This window comes from Balaenoptera physalus, assembly GCF_965194825.1.
Source record: "Balaenoptera physalus genome assembly, chromosome: 14".
Taxonomy (NCBI): domain Eukaryota; kingdom Metazoa; phylum Chordata; class Mammalia; order Artiodactyla; family Balaenopteridae; genus Balaenoptera; species Balaenoptera physalus.
Window position 1 is genome coordinate 84,809,036 of NC_138893.1, and position 26,233 is coordinate 84,835,268.

At 55.6% G+C, this 26,233-nt stretch overlaps 1 protein-coding gene across 1 annotated transcript; it reads left to right on the forward strand.

Annotated features, from left to right (window-relative positions):
• SPOCK2 (SPARC (osteonectin), cwcv and kazal like domains proteoglycan 2) lies at positions 1–25,448 on the forward strand. The gene is made up of 10 exons (XM_082424639.1): positions 1–581; positions 13,284–13,329; positions 13,588–13,702; positions 15,206–15,320; positions 16,951–17,065; positions 17,485–17,604; positions 18,102–18,320; positions 19,829–19,891; positions 21,378–21,515; positions 21,611–25,448. Exons 1-10 carry the CDS (start codon positions 393–395, stop codon positions 21,751–21,753), a joined length of 1,263 nt encoding a protein of 420 aa, XP_082280765.1. The 5' UTR covers positions 1–392; the 3' UTR covers positions 21,754–25,448.
• The last annotated feature ends 785 nt before the right edge of the window (positions 25,449–26,233 follow it).

The following is a 26,233-nucleotide window of genomic DNA, read 5'->3' on the forward strand; positions in this document are numbered from 1 at the left end:
CGGCTGGCTGGCGTTTGGCGCTCTGATCTAGCGCTTCCCTTTGAAATCTACCCCCTCCTTTTTTTTTTTTTTTTTTTTAAACCAGGTATGATGATGTCAAACGTGATGCTGATGCTACAGTTACAGACACGGCCCCTGCTGGCGCAGCCTCTCTGATTCTCTCTTCCTCTCCACGTCCGGCGCTGGGCTTTTTTCAGACAAGTGCATCTCCTAACCAGGTCACATTTCAGCTGCGACCCACTATCCGTCTGTCACCGGAGTCAGACCGCAGGAGGAGGGCTGAGGAAGACGACGGCGTTTGCTCCCCCAACTGCGGGGTGGGAAGAAGGACATTAAAATACTGCAGAAGTCAAGGCCCCCACTCCCCCACCCCAGGTCGAATTCAGACCACGATGCGCGCTCCGGGCTGCGGGCGGCTGGCGCTGCCGCTGCTGCTCGTCACAGTAGCTGCCCTGGCCGAAGGCGACGCCAGAAGGCTCCAGGAGGGCGAGACCCCCGGCAATTTCATGGAGGACGAGCAATGGCTGTCGTCCATCTCGCAGTACAGCGGCAAGATCAAGCACTGGAACCGCTTCCGAGACGTGAGTCTGCGGGGCCGAGAGGGCCGAGGGCTGGGGATGGGGGTTTGGGGAGGGAGCTTTGGAGCAGAGACCCTGGGGCCGGGAGTGGCGGCTGCACGTCGCAGCCACAGGCTCCCGCAGCCCAGCCAGTTAATTGCACCAAGAGTAAACAACGAGCACCCACCGGGCTGCTGAGACCCCTCCTCATGTACTCCCCAGTCCGGAAGCTGGCGGGCTTGGGACCCCCAGTCCCACACCCGCCCAGCGCGAGGAGTTGCTCTGGGGGCGTGCGTAAGCCACGAGGTCTCCCCTTCAGGCTGGGTGCGGAGAGGGGTGCGGGTTGCAGTGGGGCGGGGGGAAGGGGGCGGAGGGGAGTAGGGAGGGAGGGGCGGGGACCCTGGCTTTGCCTGGGCCTCCGACCTGCTCCTCTCTTTTTTTTGGTGAGCCATCCCCAGGTGTCCCCCAGCTGGGTGGATGCTGCAGGTTCCACATACGGGCCACTGCAGAAGGGGCTGGTCTGGGTGGGGCCGGCGGGGACGGTAGCATCGTCTTGCGCTTGCCTTCTATTCTCATCTTGGGCTTTGGGGAAGGGAGAGACAGAAGGGGACAGGGCCCTTGGTTGGCGCTTTGAGTTGGGGTCGGGGGGCGCTCTTAGCAATCCTCCTAAGGCGAGATGGTGAAAGGCGTGTCCGTGATGGGGGGGCTGGTGAAGGCAGTGAAAATACCGGAGGCCACCTCTGGGTGGCCCCCAGAGCCAGGTCTGGGGTCCCCATGCTGAGGGACGCGAGCACTTATGGAGTCTGGTTTTCCAGGACCAACCTTTCATGGGGGAGCGCGGCCCAGAAGTTGGGGAGCTCCAACCTGGAGGGAAGACTCCCTAGCCCAGTGGACTTGAAAAGCAGAGGGGAGAGCCCAGTAGCTGGGTATGGGAGCCCTTCGGGGACGCCCGATGGAACCCAGGCTTAACCTTGTGCCGGACTTTGCGGGGTAGGGGGTGGGGAGGCGGCTGCGGAGGAGCGGGCGTCGCTGCAGCACTTTGTTTACGGGCACCTGTAGATCAGAGGGGAAACTGAAGGCTGCCGTGTTCGCAGAAGGGGAAGTAGGAGTGAGGAGGGGAGGGCAGAGGGCGTGGCTGGGACCCAGAGAAGGGTCGGGGCGGGGGTGTGAGGTGCAGGATGGGCCCGGATGCTCCGGAGGAGAGGAACGATGGTACCTACCCCGCGATCTGGTGATTTCCAACACCCTGTCCCCAGAAAATCTCTCCTACGACCCCAATTCTTGCTCCTCATTCCCCAGATTCTCTCATCAGACCCACCTAGTATAACACAGGCCACACCGTGACCTTTCTCATCTTAAATTGTGTGCATCCAGAAGTTCCTTAGCAATGTGTTTTAAACACACATGCTTCATATGATATCCAACCAAATGATGGAAACTGGCAGAAATATGCATCTTTTTGTTACCCTGAAACAAGTGACTGTTTATCTCCAAAGTCAAACGGGTAGGTCCCAAATTCATTAGGACTCGCATGCTGCCTGGTCCTCAGGGCTGAGTGGCCTGGGCCCGAGTGGGCGGTTTGCCCCACCCCACGGCTGGTCCGGTGACAGGAGCCTGGAGCTCCAGCAAGACCTTTTCCACGTCCCCTGCAGGCCCAGCACAGATTAGCTGCAGTCTCCTGCCGCTGCCTGGGAAGCAGCCCGGCCACAGCAGAGAGAGGGTGGCAGCAGGCTGGCCCATCCTGAATCCATGTGTCCCTTGTCCAGGCCTCCTTCTGACTCGTTGGCAGTTTGATCTTCCAAAATGGGCCTAGTGAAGGTCAGAGGGAAAAGAAATGCTTAATCAGAACAGTACAGGTTTAAAAATAAAAGGTTCCTACCCACCTCCCTTCCTCCACTGACTTCCAATAGCCAGCTCTGTGGGTGAGGATAGATGACTGACTGCATGACCCCCTGGCACAGGGCTGCCCGCCTGTCTCCCTGTACTGATGCCAATCACTTCCCCCTTCCTCCCATGCTCATCAGAAGAAAGCCACCAGAATGAAATTTTGCAGGACCTGCCCCCATAGGATTCATGGAAAACTTCAAAGCATGTGTTGGTTTGCGTGGCCTCAGGCATTTATAAGGTAGATTTCCTCTAAAACCCCATTTAAGGTAGCCCTGGCTATAGGAGAACGGGGTCAGGGAGAGAAGGAAGACAAGGAAGGCTGGGCAGGAGGACCTGGCTATAGGGATCCTTTGGCAGCTTCTGCAGAAATGCAGGAGGCTGCTAGCTCAGAGCCACTGCATTGCATAACTCTAGGGGTGCCATAGTGTGAATGGTGCCCCCTGGAGTTGTGCAGTGCACAGACCGTGCACAGGGACTCTGCCAGGACTGCATACAGTTCTCATTCCTCCCCTGTTAGCAGAGGCCCCACTTCCCACCCTAAGGACTGAAGGCCCTCTAGTTGGACACAGTAACATCAGCTTTATGTACATTTCATCAGGCAAGCTTTCTTGAAAATATGCTCCTTCGCTTCTCAAAAGAGAGGTAGGAGTTTCTTTTGAACCTCTGAGGCATTGCCAGATGGAGTCAGAACCTTGTTGATAATCAGTCACAAAATGGTGCAGGGCCCCCACTCTGCCTCAGTGGAAGGGAGGCAAGCAAGCAGGGGGAGTGGAATATTCTTGGGGAATAGGATCAAGGAGTCGATAGTGTGGGTGAGGGAAATGTCTCCATTTAATGGTTGGACTGAATTGAGGGGGGAGATTGAGGGAATCATGTCTAAGTGGTCAGGAGAACGAAGAAGAGAAGGAAAGCGTGGGCCGTTGCTCCAGTGTGGAATTGGTCTGAGCTGGTTAGTGGGGAGTTCAGCTTAGCATTCTTCCTCTGAGCGCTAGGATTATTAGGGGGGTCGGGTGTTGTGAAGGATTTACTGGCAGAGTAATCCTCCCCTCCAGTGGGCGCGGGGCTCTCACATGTGTCAGGATAGATCTCTGCCCTGCTGCCGGGAGGAGGGAATTTCAAGTCAGAGGAGATGGGGATCTAGCTGTGCCCTGCTCTGTGCAGGCCTGGGCTTTTCAGAGCCCTACTCCCTAGTGCTACTATCTCCGAATTCACTCCCTGCAGAAGTGGGTGGATTTTACCGCAGTCTTTGGAACAGAGCATCCAGAGCCTGGTAGATAGAGATGGACACTTGAGAGGAGACAGGCCCATTACGCAGCATTCTTCCTGCATTCTTCCTGGCAGCTTCCAAGAGCTGGCTGGACAGCACTGACCGTTCTTTTTCTTCTTGGCTCTTCTCTGCTTTGTACTCCACTTGCATTACATTTTAATGATATTTATGAGTGTCCAGCACAGTGCTGGGCACCCGGGAGGCACGCAGTTAGCACGTGTTGAATCACTGGTTGCAGGGAGTGCTTACATCTGCCAGTCCCTGCAGTCAGCGCTTCATCCCTGTGGCCTCTTTTGCCCTCCAACAACCTGTGAGATAGTTACCGTTACCTTATAGTCCACCCTACATAGGACACAGAGGCACAGAGAAGCTGAGTAACTTATCCACGGTCAAATAGCTAGTAAGCAGCAGAGCTGGGATTTGAACCCAGGTCCTCTAACTCAACTTTGCTTTTTAGAGAACTCTAAGCCTAACCCTTAGTGGAGATGGAAAAGAAGAGTCTACCCTGGCTTGTGCCCTATGGGCTCAAGGATGCCTGGGCAGGAGGAGCACCTCCTAGGAAGGGGGGGGGGGCAAGGCTCTCAGTGTCTTTGGCAGCCTGCCACCAGCCTGGCCTAGCGACCCTCCAGAGCAGCTCTCTACCCAGGAGAGGCTTGAGGCCTGGGTTCAGGTTCTGACTCTGCCACTGCCTGGCGACATTATGTCAGGTACATCACATAACCTCTCTGAACTTCAGTTTCAGTCTAGGAGACTGAAACGGACACGTAAACATGAAGACATCTTGTCAGAGGGCTGGGGGGGCATCCATTTCAGGCAATATAGAAAGAAACTCCAACCCCACAGAAAAACCACCAGATGGATCAGTGTTTCTGGGGCTAGCCCACACCATGCCTCATGAGAATGACACCGATGTATGTTTACTAATTCACTCATTCACTGCAGATCTGAGCACCTCCTCTAGGCCTGTGTTCACCATGAACCTGGGGTCTGGCCCAGGGAAACATCGCCTGCTGGCTACTTAGGATTCTTATGTTTTTATGAACACCAAGTAGGCCAGTAGCAAGTTTCAGCCACAAAGGGGCTCCCTTGTTACCACCCCTCCCCTCTCCCCATCCCATACTACTGAACCAGTGCAAGTGTGGGAATGAGCTGCACAGGTGTTCGTGGATAAGTGTGGGTGTGTGAGAAGAACCCCAAACTGGGTCAGGATGGATTCCATCATTGGGATTTGGGGATAGGAGGCTGGGTCCTGCCCTGGCCTCCTCCTCCTCCACCTCCACTTTGGTTTCAAATCCTGTCCCACACTGGAGGGGCTGGCATCGCCCAGAGCAGTGTAGTGCAGTGAGAGACTCTTGAACACCCAGCGGGGCTCCAGGCCTTGGGAAGAGAGGGAGAGAAGAGCACTCTTTGCCTAGAGAGGCCATCTCAGTCTCCTCTCAACTTCCAGGCAGTCTGCAGAGGATGGTCAGCCAACACCACCCCCTCCATTCTCCAGAAGGTCAGAGGGCTGTCTGGAGGAGTGGAAGAGCTCTATCCTACCCTGAGCCCCAAAGGCCCTGGGAGGGTACTCAGCTTGTCTTCCTCCCTGGGGGAACCACTTCCAGTTTCCGGCCCTTGATTTTTCCCTTGGTTTAACGGGCAGCCCTTGTCATTCTGTGACTCTGGAAGATGGCGCTAGAGCCCGTCCACGGCCCTCCACCTGCACACATACCCCACCCCCCCTAACCCCCCACCACCCCCTTGCCACAAGCTGAGCATCAGGACTTTGGGTTTAGGAAAAGGATTTTCTTTTTGCTCCTGAGGAGGTATCTGTGGCCAGGTCAGGGTTGAGTATGTATTAACCAGAGACCAAGAAACCTGAGAAATGAGGCCTAATGGCATCCTGGGGCAAACACCAGGCTGAGGATGGCCATACCGCCACTGTGTAGGTTCCCTTGTAAGTGTAATGTGGGTCTTCTTAGGGCTATAGACAGGGAAAATGTGTCTAACCTTGGCGGGCAGACCCAGGCCCAGCTGCAAGCTGTAGGGTGATGTGATTCCTGAAATGTCGCAGCCTCTGACCCCCTGAGGGCTCAGCCAGTGTTCAGTTGTACGTGTAGCCCCTCCTTGGGGTTGCTGCAGCATTTATTGGTCATAAACACATTTGGCACATGTTGGTGCTGCTTTGCATCATCACTTACGCTGTGGGCTTGTATCTCAAGAGTCCTCCTGCTGGTGTTTATCACATTCCTCCCAAGGCAGGTCCCTGAGGGTGGGGTCTGGGGATAGACTGCTTTGTGACCTTACCACCCCGTCCTCAGAGCACTGCATGGGGTTTTTGTGCACACAGTAGGTGCTCAGTATGAGTATATGCACCGTGGAATAGGAGAGCCAGGAAGGGTCTCAACTAACCTGTCCTCGGCCCCTCCCTCTTTTCCCCAGGGAGCAGCACTGTGGATTCAGGTGGTAGAGGGCAAAGGGAGAGCTGGGGCTCTGGGCTGAGCCATGCTGACTATTGGGGGTGATCTCTTCCTCTTTCTGGACCCTGAAGGGTTGGGATAGTCACAACTAGAACCCCGGCACGCTGACTCCAATGACTCATTTGTAGGATAAGGGAGTAAATGCTGCCGTGAAGGAACATTATCCCGCAGGCCTCCCTGTTCTCCCCTGTGTCTGTGGGCCTGGACCTGGCTGCAGCCAGCCTTCCCCTTTCTCCTGGGAAGGAGGGGGCTCAAAATTTCCCCCCGCCTCAATGGGCCCACCGAGCAGGTGACCCATCCATCAGACCTGTGGGTGAGTGAGCACAGGGCTTCCTCAGGTGGAGACCAGGTTCCCTGAGGCAGGGCATCCTGCCCCTGTGGCTCTCTTCCCTGACATCTGAGAAGAGGTCAAGGCTGCACACAGCAGGAAGGACAAGCCAGGCCAGGCCAGTGTCTTACTCCTGCTTGGACGCAAGCTGCTGGCTCCTTCCCTGATCCCTTGCTCCCTTGCACAGGTTAGAGGACGTGGAAGAGTCTGAACTTGTTCAGGCTCCTTTTCCCCTCTTCTCAAAGTTCTCAGTTTAGGAGAGTGGGGGAGCAGAACTGCGGGGCCTCAGCAGCATTAAGCACTGAGCACTGAGCCTCCACGTTTTACAGATAAAGGAACCGAGCACACCCAAGCCCATGTGCTCTTTCACAACCCCATGTCTGTGTTTTCTCAGTTCCAGTGTCTGGCCCTCCTCAGAGATCCCTGGGATTTAAATCCTGCCCCCCACTCATGTTCCAGAAAGGAAACAGAGGTCCTGAGACAGCTCAGAACAGGATTCCAGGCCCACACTCCCCTATACCTCTCTCTTGTTCTCTGCCCTCTATGGACCCCTGGAGCCACTGCCTGAACCAGAAACCCAAGGACTGGGGCCGAGATGCCCCTAGAGCAGTGGAGAGCTCAGGCCCCGCGGAATGTGGGGATGGGGGGTCAGCGCGGGCATACCTGAGGCCAGGTGGAGCTCCTGGCATGCCGGCAGTGATAAGCACATTTTTGTCCTCCAAGGAAATTCCTCCGAGCAGAGAGGAGGTGGGAGGCGGGGAGTCTGCCAGATGCCTGACTCCGTCTGTTTGTCCAGGCACAACAGCCTCTGCCGCTCCCTCTGAGAGAGGGGCAAATATTTAATGACTGCCCCCCTCCCAGCCTCCTCCATGTGGAGGGTGCCGCCTCCTCAAGATGCCTTCCGCCTGGGCCTGTGACAGGGGTGTCAGGCCTCAGCTGAGAAGGAGCCAGGCGGGCCCCACTTCACCCCTGCTTGTTCCTTTCTGGGTCCCTCCCTCTGTGCTCCCCGGCTCTTTGCAGGGTGAGGTAGGAGGGGCCCCCAACTACAACTTCCCCACTCCTGGGCCTTCTCAGTGGACTGGGTTCCATCAGAGGTTCCCTCGCCTGAGGAATGAGGCCAAAATAATGCCGGCTACGGGGCCTTTCAGAGGTTGAGAGAGGCCTGTCCCACTTCCATTTTTAGAGGTTCTCGATCTATTAAAAAATGAAGAAATGCCATAATAGGGTTACAGAAGTTGTGGTTTCTTTAAAGTCTCATGATGCACATCTTTCGGTCCTGTCGGTGTGCCTCTGGCTGTAGCGCCTCAATTGGAGATGTCAGAAGTCTGCGTTTGAGGCTCCTTGTGACTGTGAGACCCAGAAATGCCTCTCGTCCACCTTGTCCCCCAGACTCCCACCGTATGTGCCGAAGAACCCAGCTTCAGTGCTCCTGTTTCGTGAGTTTTGCAAGTATAGAGCTTCACAGTTTACAGAGTGCTCTCACAGCCGTTATCGCCCTGGGTCCCTCCGCAGCTCAGGGAGGAAGGCAAGGGAGTCACCCTTACTTTATAGGCGAGGGAAGGGGCTCCAGCGAGGGCAAGGCTCTCTAGGCCGCAGTCTTGTTGGCAGTCAGAGACCAGGCCAGGCCAGTACCCAGTGCCCTGATTCCACGCCAGGGCGAGGGTGGGGGGTGTCTGTCTCTCCATCACACTGTGCTGCAAAGAGGCACGTGGAGATTTGCCCAGGTGGTTTTTAGCCCTGGGGCGCTGCTCTTCTTTTGCTTGATTCACTGCTGTGTCCCATCCTCCCCACCAGATGGAGAGGCTGGGGGAGATTGGGTTAATTCAAGCTGTGAAGTGAGCGGGTGATTTGGGTGCTAATTAAAATGACAGGAAGTAAACAGCGCTTGGAAACACCCAGCATGTGCCCCCTAAGCCCGACTAGGCTTGCGCACTCACTGCCGTTTCTCCCCCAGCTTGGCACAGTGGGCCCTGTCTCCATGGCAACCGGGCTGAGCTGCTGAGATCAAAGCAGGAGATGGGTTAGCTCCAAACCAGCCAAACCAGGGGCGTGTGAAGAGGGTTCTGGAAATGCCTGGAGAAGGGGGCCCCCAGGTGTCTTCCCCCACCACTGCCAGTCTCTCTACTCTGCTACAAGACTCCCTGCCTAGGGGTTGGAGCAGAGCTGGTGTGGTGGGAGAAACCACCCATGGGCTGGGATTGGGCCTCCTGGGTCCAGTCCTGGCCTGGGACTTTCTTTATCTGTGAAAATTTATGGAGCAATACAGAGTCCTGGTTATAGGGGCACAGATTCTGGAATCCCAGTTCTGGGGGTACCAATACTCTCCTGCTGTGCTCTTGATGTGTGATCCTGTATAAGTCACTTAACCTCTCCAAACCTCAATTTTATCACCTGAGAAATAGGATGATAATAGTGATTTTCTCTTAAATTCTCATGAAGAGTAAAATGAGCCAATGAGTGCAAAGCGCGTAGCGCAATGCCTGTCACACAGTAATTGCTCAGAAGACGTTAGCTATTATTAGGGTATTTTACTCTTGCTAGGTGCTGGGCATAGAAAGGTGAACTTTACATGGTCTCTGCCCTCAAGGAACTGGCCACCTAAATAGGGCAGAAGCAGTGGCGTTGCTTGGTGTAACCAGAGCAGTAATAAACTTCTACTAGGTGCAGTCCACCTGAAGGAAAACTAGATACGGGGCGAGGTTAGGGAAATGAAGTGTGAAAGCCAGGTTTTGAAAGATAAATGGAAGTTCGGGGGCTGGATGCAAACATACATTCCAGAGGGGGAAGAAGGCTGTGCCGAGGCCTGGCCAGAGTGAAACATCCACTGGAAGGACATGGGGACAGGAAGAGACTCAGAGAAGATGGACTTTCTTCTGTAGGTGACAGGGAACCCTGGGAGGGTTTTTAAATATAATATTTATTGTGGTTTTTTTTCCCCCTTCATTACAAAAGTAATACATGTTCATTGTAGAAATTTTAGAAACTTGGAAAAAGGCAGAAAGATGCCCAAATTCTCTATTCCTCTCCCCCAGAGGAAACCACTGTTAACATTTTGATATGAATCCTTTTTACCTAATCATCTTTAAACATTTTTTTTCAAAATGAGAGCAAGCTGTATATTTAGCGAAGGGCTTTAAGGCGGAAGAAACATGATCAGAATTATCTTCTAGACAGATTCCTGTGGCTGCAGCGGTGTGGAAGGTGGGCGGGGTCAGGGAGAGCCCAGAGGAGATGCTGCAGTAAGTGAGGCCGGGGTTGCTAGGGTGGGACCAGTGGGCATGGTGAGGGGAAGGCAGGCTGGAGAGAGAGCAGGAGGTGGAGTGGACAGGACTTGCTCCTCTCACTGAGACCCCTTGGGGGCAACTCTCCTCACACCCCACTGCTCTCTTGCTCTCCCAGTGGTGGCTGCTCTCTTCTCTATTAGCAGGGGCCCCTCATGTGGCCTCTCCCTGACCATTTCCTGTCCCTCCACCATTTTTTCCACCTGAAGTCTCTGGTCTCTTCTGCTATAACAGCTTTTATTTGTTGAGTATTTTGTGGACACCAGGCACCCTTCAGATACCATCTCCTTTAATCTCTGAGTGGTCCAGGCGATAGGTGCTGAGCTCCTACAGGCCAGGGTGCTTACCCAAGGTACGCTGGTAAGGGAGCGTGGGCTTCTGTGTGACTCCAGGGCCCTCTCTCCTCCTCATCCCCCTCTTTGGCTGGCTGCTCCCATTCTCCTGGAAGTGAGGGTCCTGGGATCCAGAACCACTTAGGCCTCCCCCAACCTCATCCACCACAGCAGAGACAAGGAGCTTAGCTAGAACCCAGGGCAACCCTTGTATACAAAAGGGGCTCAATCCCTGTATCCTGAATCAGGGGGAGTCTTAGCCTCACTTGGGTTGGGGTAGGTGGAGATGGCTCCCCACCAGGGCTCTCACAAAGCAGCTGGATGGTGAAATAGCCCTTTCTTAGAACTCTCTCTTCCCCCAGCCCACTCCCCCCTGGATTTCTAATCAGAAATTCTTGGTATTGACCTTTGAGAACCTTCTTTGTTCTGAGTCCCAAAGGCTTCTGCTCACAGCCTGGTTGGAGGTTAAGGCATCAGGTTAGGTCCAGAGTGAGGGAGGGAATGAGCAGGCATCGAGGCCCTCGGCTAACACCCCTCCCTGCTCCAGTTCAGGTGTGGGTCGGTTCTGGGGCACACAGACCTTGTTGGTGTGCACACAACCTCATGCCCACTCCCCTTCCAGAGGATGATGGAGCAGATGGGAAGACCCCAACTCCATGAAGGCCAGTCCCTACTTTTGCCCCAACTTGTAACCCTGGCCTCAACTACTTGGCCATGCTCAGCCTCATTTCCCATCTGTGGTGAGTGGACACCAGGGGAGGGACCCCTCCAGCCTGATGAGTTCCTGGAGAAGAAGGGCTGGGTCTGGGCTAGCTTCCTTTGGCCCTGGCATAAAGGGAAATTATGCCGCAGTTCCCAGTCGGCTGCCTGGCGGTCTTCTTAGAAGCTTGCCCAGGGGCTCAAGAGGGTTCCAGCCACGTCCTGTGGAATTGGGTGGGTGCCTGAGCCAGGAGCCTGGGCTGGTCTGTCAGTGTCCAGGGGGCCTCCCAGGCCAGGTTCTCCAGAAGCCCCTCCTGTGGCTTTCCTCCTGCTGCTCCTGGGTCCAAGGACTGCAGGACACTTGGCTGCTTGGACACATATGTGGGTTGTTACTTAGTTTCTAGATAAAAATCAACTGGCATTGGGTGAACTGTCTTGAAGTGTCCTTTCCTACAAACACCCAGCACACACTGTTGCTTCAGGTGTGTGCATGGGTACAGATGCTCACAGACGAGGACATGCATGCCTGCACACACAGGTGCTTTGGGACACATGCCCATGAGTGTGCACGTGTGAAGACCCAAATGAATGCACACACGTGTGCGTGTGCAGAAGCACACACTCAGGTTTGCACCTGACCCCAGCGTGCTCTACCTGGGTCTGATGCCAACCGCTTGATCGGCATGGCCCCTCTCTGGCCTTTGCCCAGGAGGCTGTGTTGATAAGGGCTCTTGCCCCTGCCTGTTCCTGATGCTTGTCAACTTCCACAGGACACATCAGAGGCCTCAGAGCCCTTGGGCTTTCAAGGCCCTGTGGGTGCCCTCTGGTGCAGGACCCCCATGCCCTCTTCCCCAGGCCTGACAGGAGTCTGGTCCCTTCCCACCCCTACCCCAGAGTGTGGCCTCTGCCCTCATCCTTGCATAGTTTTGATCCTTGGGTGGGACTCAGGACGAGGAGGCAGCTACACGTGGCTTCTCCTGCCCCCTGTCCTCCAGCACCCGGAACCCCATGCAGAGGAGGCCGGCAGCTGGCTCCTTGGCACTGCCAGCCTCCAGTCCTGAGAAGCCCTCTCCTGCCTGCCTGGCAGAGCTGCTACCGGGAGCACCTTGGGAGCTGTTCACTGGTTTTCAGCTGCTGCCTCCGCCCCACAGGGGAAAGTGGGGAAACCAGAAGGAGCTGGGGTTTTATACCAGTGAGCTAGGCTGGGTGGGAGCTGCTCTGCCTCTGGCCACTGTGGGGTCCACAGGCCCAGGGGAGAGACTTGTGGCCGGAGGAGGGTGAGGAGAGAGCTCCCGTGTGCCCTGGGTGCCTGACAGTGTGCGGTATCCAGAAGAGAGGTCTGTGCTGGGCGTTGGGTGACCTGGGTTCTGAGATGGTGGGACCTGGGTCAGGTCATTTCTTGTCTCTGGACTTCCCGGCCTCCGCTGCACATAGAAGGGGCTGGGACAGATGACCTCAGAGGGCCTTTTCAGGATCTTCTGAGTCTGAGGATTTGCAGCTGGACGATGGTAACTGAGGAAGCTGTTGGGAGGGGCCATGGTCCCCCTTTCTCTCAGTGCACCATCTGAGTTCTGCACGCAAGTCAGACCTTGACTGAAAAACAGGTGTCAGGGGAGGGGACTGCCTAGGGAGGGAGGGACCCTGGTAGAAGGAGAGAGGGTGTTTCTGGAACAGCCAGGGCATAGGCATGAGAATCACTTCCCAGGCAGTATGGGCCCCTCAGACATCTGTCCTGATGTCAGGGCTGGTTCCTTTGGGACCAGCTTCAGGGCCTGAAGTAGAGGGATGGGGCCTCACCCTTAAAGCCATGGGCCTCACCTCTACTGCTCCTAAGGCCAGCCCCGAGTGGACCCAGGCCTTAAGCTCTCTTTTGTAAAGACATAGAAGTACTATCCTCCAGTTGGAGGCCATAGAGGTCAGAGGACGGTAGCAGTCAAAGACCATTGCCCAGCATCCACAGTCACGTGATGAGGCCTGGGGAGCCCTGACCACATGGTCTGAGGGTAGGCCTCACCCTAAAATCCTCATCTCTCCCTCTCTCCTCCTGCTCCGGTTCCCGTGGCCTGCTGCTGCTTCCCGATCCCCAGGAGGTGGAGGTGAGTACTGCCTGGGGCTCCACTGCATATGTATCTGCAGCTACACACCCCACTCTCTTCTCTTCTCCCTTGCACACTTACCCCAATTTCTCCTCCCCTGCGTCATCCAGTGTGGGATGGGGGTTGTGGAATAAGGAACTTAGGGGAGAGTCCGGAAGAGATTCTGGACATGGGTTTAGGGGGATAGAGGTCTGGGGGAGGCAGCTGTCAGGGCCTGGGTGGACAGGGGTCATCTGGGAAACCACGAGGATGGTGGCAGTTGGCATGCGGAAGCAGTGGCCCAGCCTTCTCCTCTGTTGGCCCTGGAGTTGAACTTCGGCTCTAGGATGTAAATCTTAGCCCTTCCCTTCTCCCTCACCCCCTCTGTCCTTCCCTAGGACGACTACATCAAGAGCTGGGAGGACAATCAGCAAGGAGATGAAGGTAACATGCCCCTCCCACGTTGGGGAAGGTGACTGACACCCGTGAGGACTTGAGACCAGAGGGCAAGTCCTGATCATGGCTTTGGACGCTCCTTGGGGAGCCAGACCAAATGGGGATGGAACTTCCAAGCCGAGGAGCTCTGGTTATCAAGGGCTGATAGAGAGAGGGGCTTCCCAGCTCAGAAGTGGGGCTAGGGGCTCCTGGGCTCTCTAACACTGAGTCCCAGGTGACCTGTGTCCTAACTCTGTATACCTGCAGCCCTGGATACCACCAAGGACCCCTGCCAGAAGGTGAAGTGCAGCCGTCACAAAGTGTGCATTGCCCAGGGCTACCAGCGGGCAATGTGCATCAGCCGCAAGAAGCTGGAACACAGGTGAGGGCTTTGGGGAGGTGGGAGGCCTGGAGGGGGTTTGCTTAAAGAGCAAGGGGTTAACTAATACATAGGAGAGGATCAGTTATCTTTTGCTTCGGAACAAACTACTCCAAAGCTTAGTGGCTTAAAACAACAAATGTGTGTTATCTCACACAGTTTCTGAGGGTCAGGAATCAGATGTGGTTCTATTGGATGGTTCTGGCTTAGGGACTGTCAGGAGGTTACAGTCAAGATGCTGGCTGAGGCTGCATCATCTGAAGGCAACACTCAGGCTGGAGGATCCACTTCCAAGCTCACTCACTTGGCTGTTGGCCCTAGTCAAGGGGACCTCTCCATAGGGATGCTTGAGTGTCCTCACAGCATGGCAGCTGGCTTCCTGTAAGGCAAGTCATTCAAGGGAGAGAGAGCAAGGAGGAAGCCACATTTATGACCTAGCCTTAGAAGTCACACATTGTTACTTCTGCCACCTCTATTTGTTAGGAGCGAGTCTTAAGTACTGCCACACTCTAGGGGAGGGGAATTAGGTTCCATGTTTTGAAGGGAGGAGTGTCAAAGAATCTCTGGACATATTTCAAAACCACCACACTGTATGAGATCAGACACCAAACTGTGGGACCCAGGGAAAAGCACATTTCCTCTCTGGGCCTCGGTGTCCATATCCGTAAGACAAATGGGTTGGCCCAGATAGTTTGAGGTTCCTTCCAGCTCTGACATGGAACAACTTCATGAAATATTTAAGGTTGTAGCTTCTGCGGCTTGCAGAGGAGGGAAGGAGTGAGGGGCATTTGAGGCCTTAGCTCCAGCCCAAGGAGAAGACCCTGCCTGACTCCAAGACCCCCTGGAGAAGATTCCATTTCCCTCCCCTTTCTCCTTAATCATAGAATCAGAGACCAGAGACTTGGAGTTGCAATCTTAGATGCCTGTAGGGGCCTGGCAGGTAATGTAAATGCATGAAGAGAGCTTGGTGACAGACCACTCTGGTGAGCCCAGGCCTTGTGGAAATGCAAGACCAGGACTCCCATATCTTCCATTTTAACTAGGCCAGAAATCCAGTTTTTTTTATGTGAACTCTTCCATTTTGCAAATGTTCATGAATAACCCAATTAAAAACAAAAACCCTTGGTAGTCAAACAGAATGATCCTACATTCCAGATGTGACCCATGGGCCATCAGTTTGCAACCTTTGATTTGGTCTTACCCCTTACGCAAGTGTGAGTCCCTTTTACATCTTACACTTGGACCTGGAGTTGCAACCTGAGGGACCTGCTGGAAAGGGGAAGCTGAGGGTCTGTACCCTGCCCTGTTGGTTCCACCTTTATGAGCTAGAAGAGGGTCTGGCTGGGGGTGATGGGAGGGTGGGCAGGGGCAGGGAGGCAGCTGCATCTACTGTAGATCACCAAGAGCAACTTCTTTTTGGAAACAGTCTCCTGAACCCTCCCTTGCCCTGTCCGTCTCTCATTTTTGCTTCCATCCCTGTGCCCTCCCATTCCGCTGCTCCTGTAGGATCAAGCAGCCTGCCCTGAAACTCCATGGAAACAAAGACACCATGTGTAAGCCTTGTCACATGGCCCACCTCGCCTCCGTCTGCGGCTCTGATGGCCACACTTACAGCTCAGTGGTGAGGAGCCCTGGCCCCAGGTGGGGTGGGGGTGGGGTGCACTGGAGTCTGCAGGGAGCAGAGAGGACAGCTCAGCTGGGCCTTCTGTGGGGCTCCCAGTGCTGCTGTGGGGCCGGATGCACTTGTCAGCGCATTCAGCGTGGCCGACCACAGCAGGGGCACCAAGCCCAGGAGTCTGAGCCAGACCCTGCCCCTGACCTGGGCAGGTGCAGGTGGGGGCTGGGGCCTGGAGGAGGCCGGTAACTGCAAGTCAGAGTAAGTGAGGGAAGGGCCTCATGAAACTATGGAGGGCAATGGAAGGAAGGAGCTCCGTCATCCAGGTGCTGGGGGTTGAAATCTTCCCATGGGTGGATATCCACGTGGACAGGATGGTTCACCAGCAAGCACCAGGCATTCTGGGGCAGGAGGAAGTAACCTCCGTGAGATGACAGTGTGGGAGGGAATGGTGGTTGGGTGAATGAATTCCAGCTTGATGGGATTTTTGTGAGGGTTAAATGAGACAGGATTTGTGAAAGCATTTTATAAACTTTAAAGTACCATAGAAATGCGGGTGCTAATTGTGAATGCTTCTGCTGGCTGTGAGGAGTTGCTTGGTGTTTGGAGGGCATGGACTGTTAGCTGGAGTTGGGTTCTGGGGCTTAGGAACCCTTTTGGGGTGAGATGCAGATTTAAGAGTCACCCATTGTGGGTGATGATTGAAGTTGGGGAGGGGATGAGGTCACCCAGGGAGAATAAGGCAGAGAGAGAGAATAAGCAAAGGGGCAGAAGCTGCATGGAGGAGGGGTACAGAGGACGTAGGCGGAGCTGGTAGAGAGAGGAGAGCGCTGAGTCACACCACCTGAGGGCAAAGCGGGGTTTGGGCAGGAGGCTGTGGTCTGAGGGTCCCAGCGCTGCCCTGTGGGGAGGTGGAGGTCATCGGGAGGTCTGGCTTCCAGCCCAGCCCCGTGGCCTTGGCTGAGTCACTGGGCTTCTCTGAGCTTCCGTGTTCTCTGCTGAGCACGAGAAACACAATTCCTCCCTCACAGAGCTGTCGGGGGCCAGGTGAGATCACGCTGTAAAATGCTACGAGGACCCGCTTCTCATGAGCGGTCATCCCATGGGGAGAAACCAGACACGACCAGGGGAAAACACTTGAAGGGCGAGGAATGGATGAACCCCTCTCGAAACTGTAAAGGCCAGGGAATTAGCAGGTGTTCAATAGCCAGTAGCTGTTTGTTATCAAGAGAGCCCATGGAGGTGACTGTGGGAAGGCCATGAGGGAGGGGCCCACAGCCGGTTACCTAGGGGCCAAGGGACTGTGGGGAGGAAGAGGAGAGGCCAAGAGGGCAAGGAGGGGTGGGTGAGTGGGGGTGAGGGGATGGGGGTTTCCTGGGAAGGACAAATGTGCAGAGAGGCAGGCTGGTGCGGAGTGGGGCTCCTGGGAGCCTTTGATTCCCCCCCTTCCTGGGCCTGCTGCCCCTGACCACTGTACACCTGTGGCCTCCAGGGGGATTAGGAGGGCCGCTCCAGGCTGTCCGTGGGTCTGTCCCTCCCATCTCCAAGGGGGAAGGCCGATGTGGCTGCCATGGTTGGCTGGAGGGTGCCCCTAGCAGTGCCCCCGTCACCCAGCCCGACCTTTCTTTTCGTGCAGTGTAAGCTGGAGCAGCAGGCATGCCTGAGCAGCAAGCAGCTGACGGTGAGATGCGACGGCCCCTGCCCCTGCCCCACAGAGCAGGCCGCCACCTCCTCCACAGATGGCAAACCAGGTAATGAGTGCTGGGCCACAGCCAGGCTAGGGCTGGGGGCAGCTCACTGCCAGGGCCCCGGGGCGCCTCCTTCAGGGCTCTGGGATGGCAAGAGAGGTTTGCAGTGGGCAGGGAGAAGTAGCAAAGACAGGGACAGGCCTGAGGGACCTGTGGGTCTGGAGGTCTGCTTTACACGGAGCAGGAGGGCTCCGGCCTCATCACAGGGAGACTGCGCTGTGTGTTTTTAGTGCTAGAGAGTGAGGCGGAGGAGGAAGGTGGGAGAGGAGGAGAGAGAGCCTCTGATTTCTAACTCCCCTTCCCTCTGGCATCCCACTGCCCAGCCGCCAGGCCTGTAGGGCAGCACCCCCAGCTGAGACCATGCTTGCTGCTTCACCCCACCTTCACCCTCCACCCCCTTCTCCCTGTTCTGCCGACTGCAGAGACCTGCACGGGCCAGGACCTGGCTGACTTGGGGGATCGGCTGCGGGACTGGTTCCAGCTCCTTCATGAGAACTCCAAGCAGAACGGCTCAGCCGGCAGTGGGGCCCGCCCGGCCAGGGGTACAGGAACTGGTGGCTCTGCAGGGGAGGAGGTGGGAGATGGGGAGACGGGGGCACGCTGGGCCACCTGGCTGCACTGGGGAGCACCCACTTTTGCTCCCTCCTGCCAGACCCTGAGCCCCTAAAAGAACCTAAACCTCAGAACAAGGGGAGGGAGGCTGGATCAGACAGGAGGGATTTGGGATGGCTAACAGGAAGAACTTCTTAAAATGGGTGGGAGGAAGCTAAACCCTGAAATGGGTAGCCAAGGGAAGGTAAGCAGTTATTTTCCCTGAAGGGCTTTCAAAACAGGGTTTTGACTGGTTTGGGTGCAGTCCTATGCAGAGGCAGAGGGATGGGCCTTCAGCCATTCTTGAATTTCTCAACGCCATGGTTGGATTCTGAGCTGTCCTGACCCTGAACAGAGGGCTGGGGCTGACAGAGAGGTGGAGGGATGGATGGACAGATGGATGGAGCGATTTACCTTGAGCAGGTCTGAACCATGGCCTTCTCCCCAGGGCTGGACAAGAGCCTGGGGGCCAGCTGCAAGGACTCCATCGGCTGGATGTTCTCCAAGCTGGACACCAGTGCCGACCTCTTCCTGGACCAGACAGAGCTGGCTGCCGTCAACCTGGACAAGTACGAGGTCTGCATCCGCCCCTTCTTCAACTCCTGCGACACCTACAAGGATGGCCGTGTTTCTACCGCCGAGTGGTGCTTCTGCTTCTGGAGGGAGAGTGAGTGTGGCCCCTCCCCGGCCCCGGGCCCCGGGCCCCGGGCCCCCGGCCCTGCTGTCCGGGCTCTGCGCCTTGCTCCAGGCTGTCTTTGGGAGTCGGGGTGGCTCCCTCTTGGCTACCTCCCCATGCCCAGAACTTTTCCTGCTCCCCCACTTCCTGCACTCTCTCAGCACCTCATCTCTTGGAGCCCAGGGAAGCCAGCACTTGAACTCCTTTCCGTGGCAGCCTCCAAGGTGGATTTTGTGGGTCCTGAAGCTTATGCACTTTCGGAGGCCTGCTTTAAGGAAGAGTATTAAAAACTACAAATGTAAAATTTCTAGGGCCCCTTGGAGGGCTTGGAAGGGGCTGAGGGTTCCGGAAGCTGAAGCTAAGTTGGCTTCTCAGTGATTCCACCTTTAGGCCCATCTCACAGTACTTGCCCCAAATACGTGATTATGCGTGTGATCATTAGCCTTAGAGATATAACGTCATTTGTCAGCTTTATATCTCCTGAGCCAGAGCGGGACATGTGCTTAGAGATCATCTAGGCCAAGTGATAACCATCATCGATGGTTAAACTGAGGTTCCGAGGGGTCAGCTGACCAGCCAGAGGTGGGGTAGCCCGTGCTCTGCCTCTGGTGTTTGGCCTGGTCCCCACTGTGGTCGTGTGATGGGAATATACAGCAGCTGTGGCCCGAGGCTGGGGCTTCCTCTAGGGTTCCGCCATAAGCTGGTTTGGACACTGGGCAGGCAACTGAATCTTTCCAAGTTCAGTTTCTTCGTCCGAATGGGGAGATAACAATACCTCAGAGACTGTTGTGAAGATGAAGTGAGAAAATCTGGGTGCAGAGCACCATGTAAATCACAAATCCCTCTGCCAGTGTGGGGTATTTTGACCAGTTTTACTGCCCGTAACTGCCCAGCCTTCCTGTGCTCTCTGCACAGCTCCAGCACTTTTACTTCCCAGGCCTTTGGAGCTCGTGCTGTGCATTCTGTGCAGTATCCTTCTTGGGCAGGAGGCTGGGAGCTGATCTCATTTTACAGCCAGCCACGCCCCCGCTGGGAAGGGCTAGGGGACTTCTCAAGGTCACAGACAAGTTAGATTTGGCTGCCAGTTATTTTCAGCCTTCCATCTAATGTTCCCTCCAGTCTTATGTTGCCCCCGGGCCCTCTCACCCTGGGGAATCTGTGCATTCACCTCCTCTTCTGAATCCTGTTTACTCATCCCATGAGTCGCCAATACCCTCAGAGAGCCCTGGGCTTCTTGGGGGGGCCTCAGCACATCCCACAGCCATGGAACAGCCTCTCCCAGTTGGAGCCTGGGTGTTCTTATCTGGCAGAGCCCCTGTGCCAGTTTTGGAGCCCTTAGATGGATCAGTGCATCCCACTGTGGGGCAGCCCTGTGTCAGAGCCTGGGTATTTTCATCTTGCAGAGCCCTCTGACTGGGTTTCTAAGCCTTGAGGGGGCTCAGTGAGTCCCATCAGCACCGTGGGACAGCCCCCATCAGAGGCTGATTCTCTCCCTGCAGAGCCCCCCTGCCTGGCAGAGCTGGAGCGTATCCAGATCCAGGAGGCTGCCAAGAAGAAGCCAGGTGAGGGGGCTGGGCTGGGCTCAGAGGAGGAGTCGGGTGCCCCGGGGTCCCTCTGAGGCCCAGAGGCTCTAGCCCCTGGGTATCATGGAAGACGCTGAGTTCAGAGGAGGCCCTGGCTTAGGAAGACAGGAGAGGGAAACCCCCTCCTGTCTTTATCCTCGAGGTGGGGAAAGGTCTCCCAACCAGCCCCTCAGTAAGTGTGTTTTAAGCACTAATTTTGTGTCCATTCCTGCCGGGGCTGGAGGTAGGGATACAGAAGGTTCCTAGAACCCTCTGTTCAATTTACTTCAGCCAGGGTGTGTGCAAAGCTCGAGGGAGGCCCCGCCATAGCAGATGCTCGTGTTCTCAGCAAACATTTGAGTGCCAGCCCTGGAGAGACAAGCGCAAACCCAGCCTAGGTCAGAACTGATGGGCAAGACAGTAGTGGTCCCTGGCCTCATAAAGCACACAGGCTACTTGGGGAAACACAACCCACAAGGTGACACACCAGAAAGACAGAGCGACCGGTTGTGGCTCCTGTATGTATGGTGCTGAGGGAGAGCTCAGTGGACAGAAGTCAGCCTGGGGTCAGCGAAGGCCTCTCTGGGGAGCTGGTGTTCAAGAGGAGACCTGAGGGATGAGAACGAGGTAGCCAGGAGCAGAGCTGAGGGCAGGAAAACGTTCTTGGGACACAGAAAGGACCCGTGTGGCTGAGCGTGGTGGTTGAGGGGACAGAGATCCGAGGGGCAGATCCCATGGGGCCTTATAGCTCCTGGTGCAGCTTGGCCTTTAACTGGGCAGTGAGACCAACTCATATGAAACCAAACACTGGAACCTCCCTGCAAAGCCGTATTGACTGAGAACCCAGTGGCCTTTGGGGGCAGGCACTAGTGCCACTTCTGCCAGGAAGCCAGGATCTTCCTTCTGGAAGCAATCCTCTCTGGTCTGCATTCCCCGAGCATGTGCGCTGGGCCTTAGGGCACATGTCCTGGGGTGCCTGGTGTTAACATTTCTATGTATCTCACCCCTACTAAGTGGGCAAAGTCTATCACCGGGTCCCCGGAGTGGGGATGTCAGCCGGTGTCTGTTAAGTGAACAGAGGAGCAGCCTGAGGGCAGGTCAGAATCAGAGGGCTGGGAGGAGAGGCTGGCGTTGCCGGCAGGAGACAGCCAGGCAGAGGGGCAGCTGTAGGATCGAGGGCGTCTGGCACAACGAGGTCAGACTGGCCATCCTGCAGGACTTGGGAACTGTGGAGGCAGATGGGAGCCATTGCAGGGGCTGAGCAGGTGGTTTAGAAAGGCAGGTTTTCTTGTTCCTGGCCAGTCAAGCTGGAATAAATGCTGGCGTCCAACCCTGGACGTCTGAGCTTGTTGGGTGGTCAGTACCTGGGCTGGCGGGGATCTGGTGGGGTCTGGGCCCCTGTGAGCCCAAGGTCCCAGGGCCGCCTCTGGGAAGAGCCCTCACCCCAAGGCCCCTGCTCTAACCCTGCGGGGCGTGCCCCATTCAGGAGTCTTCATCCCGAGCTGTGACGAGGATGGCTACTACCGGAAGATGCAGTGCGACCAGAGCGGCGGTGACTGCTGGTGTGTGGACCAGCTGGGCCTGGAGCTGACTGGCACCCGCATGCACGGGAGCCCTGACTGCGGTAAGGGCCGGACGGCAGCCAGAGGCCCAGCTCGGTGTGGCAAGGTTTCCTGCTAGCAGGATGCTAACGTGCCCCTTGGCTTGTTCCCCTCACAGACGACATCGTGGGCTTCTCAGGGGACTTTGGGAGCGGTGTCGGCTGGGAGGACGAGGAGGAGAAGGAGACAGAGGAAGCAGGCGAGGAGGCGGAGGAGGAGGGCGAGGCGGGCGAGGCGGATGACGGAGGCTACATCTGGTAGATGGCCTGCGGGGAGCTGGGGCAGGCCAGGGTGCTGACGGCCGGGGAGACAGGCCAGCAGAGACCTGGACAGAAGCAGGCAGATTGCGAACAGATCCAGAAAATACAGTCTGAAGCTACCCTGGCTCCAACGGGGAGGACCAGAAGTGTGAGTGTGCATGGCACGTGTGTGGCATGTATGGCCGGGATGTGTGAATGTGTGTGTGTGTGTGTGTGTGTGTGTGTGGCATGCACTGAAAAACGTGTCCTTGGTCCACACTGCTACTGGCAGAGTGAGTCACCCAAAGGCCCCTTCGGCCTCCTTGTAGTTGTTTTCTTCCCATTTTAGTTTTAAAATACACACATACACACACTGCAAGGTCAAAACTGATTAAATGAGATGCCCCCTTGCCAGTCCCCCAGCCCCATCCAGGCCCACCCTGACACCCTGGGATTCCTTGTCCTGATTTGCTACCCTCACCTCAATCAGTCCTCCGTCCTCCTGCCCCTGCCCTTCTCTCTTTCCCTTCTGGAGTCAAGCCCTGGCCTGTGGGATGAGGCCTAGGGACCATCCCTGGGGGCAGAGGGGAGGGAGGGCAGGGAGCTGTCTGCTGGCCAGTTTGGCTGTGACGCACCCACCAGACTCAGATGAGAGAGGCTGGGACACCCGCCTCAGTGAGCGCTTTCCCTTTGCTGGACTCTCCTCCTAACCCAAGCCAGTGTGACCAGAGGTGGCAGAGAAAGAGCTGGGGGCAGAAGCTGAGAGCTGAGGGAGGAAAAGGCCTTGGCAAGCTGCTGGGGAGGGGAGGGGTGGACCATGTGAGGAAGAGAAGGGGCCAGCTTGACAGGGAGAGTATGCCTTTGCAGATCCAGGTAGAGCTCTTAGGAGTGGAGACGGGGCACCCCTGAATGCCAGGCCCTGGGACAGCTCAGGCCCCTTTCTGTGGCTGTCAGGTGGGGGCCTGGTCTGGGCTGTTCTGTAGGGGCAGTGGGTGGTGGTTATGCAGGTGAGCTCCCCCTAGCCCTGAGGGAGGACCACACCTTCCCCTGTCTCCATTGCTGGGGTCCCCCACTCCAGGAACCTGAGGATCAGGCCGCAGGTGAAGAGCCTGGGTCTTGCCCAGGGGTGTGTGTATGCACCCACGTCCTCCCTGACCCCTTAATAAATGCTCCCCTCCCATCCAGACCAACAGAAAGCATTGTCCCTGAGACCCTGTGAAGGAGGAGCAGTGGAAAGCTGCAAACTTCTGCCCTCAGAGACCAGGATGTTTCCCCATCTCTCCTTCTCAAGAGAGAGGCACCCCTGGGCCATTTCCAGCCCCACTCCTCTCAGGCCCCGGGCTTGCCCTCCATCCCCTCTGAGGGTCCCCTAGGGCTGCTCTAGTGGAGGGCCTTTCAAGCTCTGAGGTGTTCAGGGTTGTGAAAAGTCAGAGGGGACAGGTCCAGGGCAACCAGAATCTGAGGCCGTGCCTCACTGTTCCCCCAAATCTCCTTACCGTGTGGGAGCCAGCATGGATGAGAAAGTGCCCCATGTTTTTTTTTTTTCCTTACTCTATCCCGTTCTCTCCCTATTGAAGCAAATTTTTTAACACCTTTGGTGAAGAATTTCTTGCCTGGATTTGGGCCTCTGATGCCCTTTGGTGTGTGGTGAGTGCAGTGTGTGTGTGTGTGTGTGTGTGTGTTTGTGTGTGTTTGTGCACGCGCGCGCGAGCCTAGGGACCACCCCTGGGGGCCTGGCATATGAGGAGGAGCGCCCTGTGTGCTGGGTGGTGGCAGGGTGTGGGGTCCACGTGGTAAGGTTCCCTGGGCAAGCCTCCCAGCCTGGCTGCCCGGATTCTTTCCTTCCACCCTGGAATCCACATCTTACAAGCCCTCCCTAGGGGGAAATAATGAAACTCCAGTTAGCGCCGTGAACCGCTTCTCATTCCACAGCACAGTTCTGAGTGTTAAGGTGTCACGCTGTTCCCGGTCCCCCTCGCCTGTCTCGCCCTCTCCCCTTCCTGTCCGTGCAGTCCTTCCTCTGGTCCCCGCTCAGTTCAGGGAAACTCCGGTTCACGTCAGCCCTCTGCCGTCTGAGCACAGCTCCTCTCAGAGCTACTTGAAACTTCTTGCTCTCGCTAGGACTGGAGTCTGTCTGTCTCTCCCCTCTGCCCTGGCTCAGACTTCTGGAACCGTCTCCTGGGCGTGGCTGTTGAGGATGCTGGGGCGTTCTGGGGTGGAGAGGGGGCAGAGAGGGAGGGGTGCCCCTCTCCTCTTACTGTTGCCCTCCCCTCCTGAGGGCGCATGCCCTCTCTGGGTCTTCTGGTTGTGCACGTTTTTATGACCTTGTAAATATGTTGTAGAGAGAAAGCAAAAGGCGCTGAACTAGACCCTGGTGGGACTCAGAGGTCCAGCATTGCCCTGTCTCTGAAACCCCTACACTGCTTTTCACCCCACTCTCTGGGACCGAGACACCCGCCCCCTGCAAAGTTAGCCCAAGCAGCTTGTGCCCAGTGGGCTGAAGACCTCCAAGTCACTTCTTGTCAGACAAGGTGCAGGTTTCCTTGTGAGCAAGGTTGCAGGGTGGTCCTTCCTCAGCTCCTTGGATGTGTGCCCTTGACCAAGCTGTCTGCCACCTGGCCCCTCCCTTGTCCCTCTTCTCGGTGTCCTCTCTCTGTCCTGTCCCCACTCCCCTGGCTTAGGCAGGCAGCGGGATTCGGGCTGTGTTGGAAAGAGCTCAACCAAATTTTCAGAGAAGTTTCTTGCCTGGCCCTGGAGCTGCCCTTGGCCACCCCTGGCCTCCTTACCCACTGGCGCTGGGAGAGACGGGCATGTCTAAGATGGGGCAGGTTGGAGTTGGAGCGAACAAATGTGCCTTGAGAGACCACTCAGAGAGGGTTCAGGGCGATGGGGAAGGAGGTGTGGGAGCTCAGGAAGGAGGAGGAGGGAGGTGAAGCTGATGAGAGTGTGAGGGGGTGTGACTGCCCCCCGTTGTCCCCCTGGGGCTGTGACCACATGTGGCCAGTGGTCACACTTCTGTCCTCACGCCAGCCTGCCTGGTTTTAGTGGGCAGGCCACCCGCTCACCTCTCATGAGCTCCATCTGCTTTCAGCTTCACCTGCGTGGGTGGGGGTCCATTGGGATCAACATGGGAACCCTCCATTTCACCAAAGCCTCCCCCGCAGCCCTTGGGGAGAATGAATGGCTAATCAACCAACCCCCGGCATCATCGTGAGGCTGTGGGCTGGCAGGGGTCAAAGGGAAGAGACAGCGGGGGTGCCAAAGGAGACTGGAGACATCCGAGGAAGTCCCAAGCAGAGCAAATTGCTTTATAGCCTGAAGCCTACTTAAACTGTGTTATGTGCAATAACTGAGCTTAGAGTTAAGAATTGTGTTCAAGTGCTTGGATTTCCGTCTATATATTTAAGTGCTGAAATCGTATCTCTCAGTAATTTTAGATGTCTTAAAAAAAAAATCGAAAAACAAAGTGTTAGACTGTGTCTGTGCATTGATGGGCACTCAAGCGTCCCGTGGGTCACCCCACCCTCTTCCTCTCCCCTGTGCCCCGCCTCCCCTCACATTCACCCCTGCCCCCCGCCTCCACTTGGGTACCCCGCCTCGTGTTGTCTTTATCTGCCTATTAACTCAGCCTAAGGAAACAAGTACACTCCACACATGCATAAAGGAAATCAAATGTTATTTTTAAGAAAACGGAAAATAAAAACTTTATAAACACCACCTACTGGCACTACTCTGATTATTCTCCCCCTTGGTGTCATTTTTCACAAAACAAGGTCCCAGGGTTCACGCTTGTGGTCAGCACGCTTCCCTTATTCACCTTCATATGTTAGGCCTTCGAGAGGGTGGGGCTGCGAGGAGGGGCCTGATTTACTGAGAGGAGGACCAGAAGCAACTTAGAAACACTTTTGGTATTATTGCAAATGTATATGCAATGTATATTTGTAGATAGGCCAATAAATACATCTGTATCACAAAACAGAGATCAAACTCTGTGTCCTGCTTTTTTTATTCAGCCTATTATGAACCTTTCTCTATGTCATTAAAATTATTTGAAGACATGACTTGAAAAAAAATTGATTGAAATATAGTTGATTTACAATGTTGTGTTAGTTTCAGGTGTACAGCAAAGTAATTCAGTTACCTATATAGATTCTCTTCCATTATAGGTTATTACAAGATATTGAGTATTGTTGCCTGTGCTATACAGTAGGTCCTTGTTACTTATCTATTTTATATATAGTATTGTATATATTTTAATCCCAAACTCCTAATTTATCCCTCTCCCCCACCCCGACATAACTTTAATAGTTGCAGAGTATTCCTCAATATGGATGTACTCTAATGAATTTAACCATTTCCCTATTTTTGGATATTTCTATTGTTTCCAATTTCTTGATACTCTCAACTCTAGCCCTAGAATTTGCTAACCGTGACCTTGGTCAAGTCATCTGCAGATGAGGAGAAGAAGTCATCTCACAAGAATCACGTAGAAGTGCTTTCTC

Excerpts from the sequence above, each read along its gene's own strand:
- SPOCK2 (XM_082424639.1), top strand. The coding sequence starts at position 393 with ATGCGCGCTCCGGGCTGCGGGCGGCTGGCGCTGCCGCTGCTGCTCGTC. Across the intron at positions 17,066-17,484 it reads CTCCACAGATGGCAAACCAG|AGACCTGCACGGGCCAGGAC; the intron begins GTAATGAGTGCT and ends TGCCGACTGCAG. Across the intron at positions 18,321-19,828 it reads CTTCTGCTTCTGGAGGGAGA|AGCCCCCCTGCCTGGCAGAG; the intron begins GTGAGTGTGGCC and ends CTCTCCCTGCAG.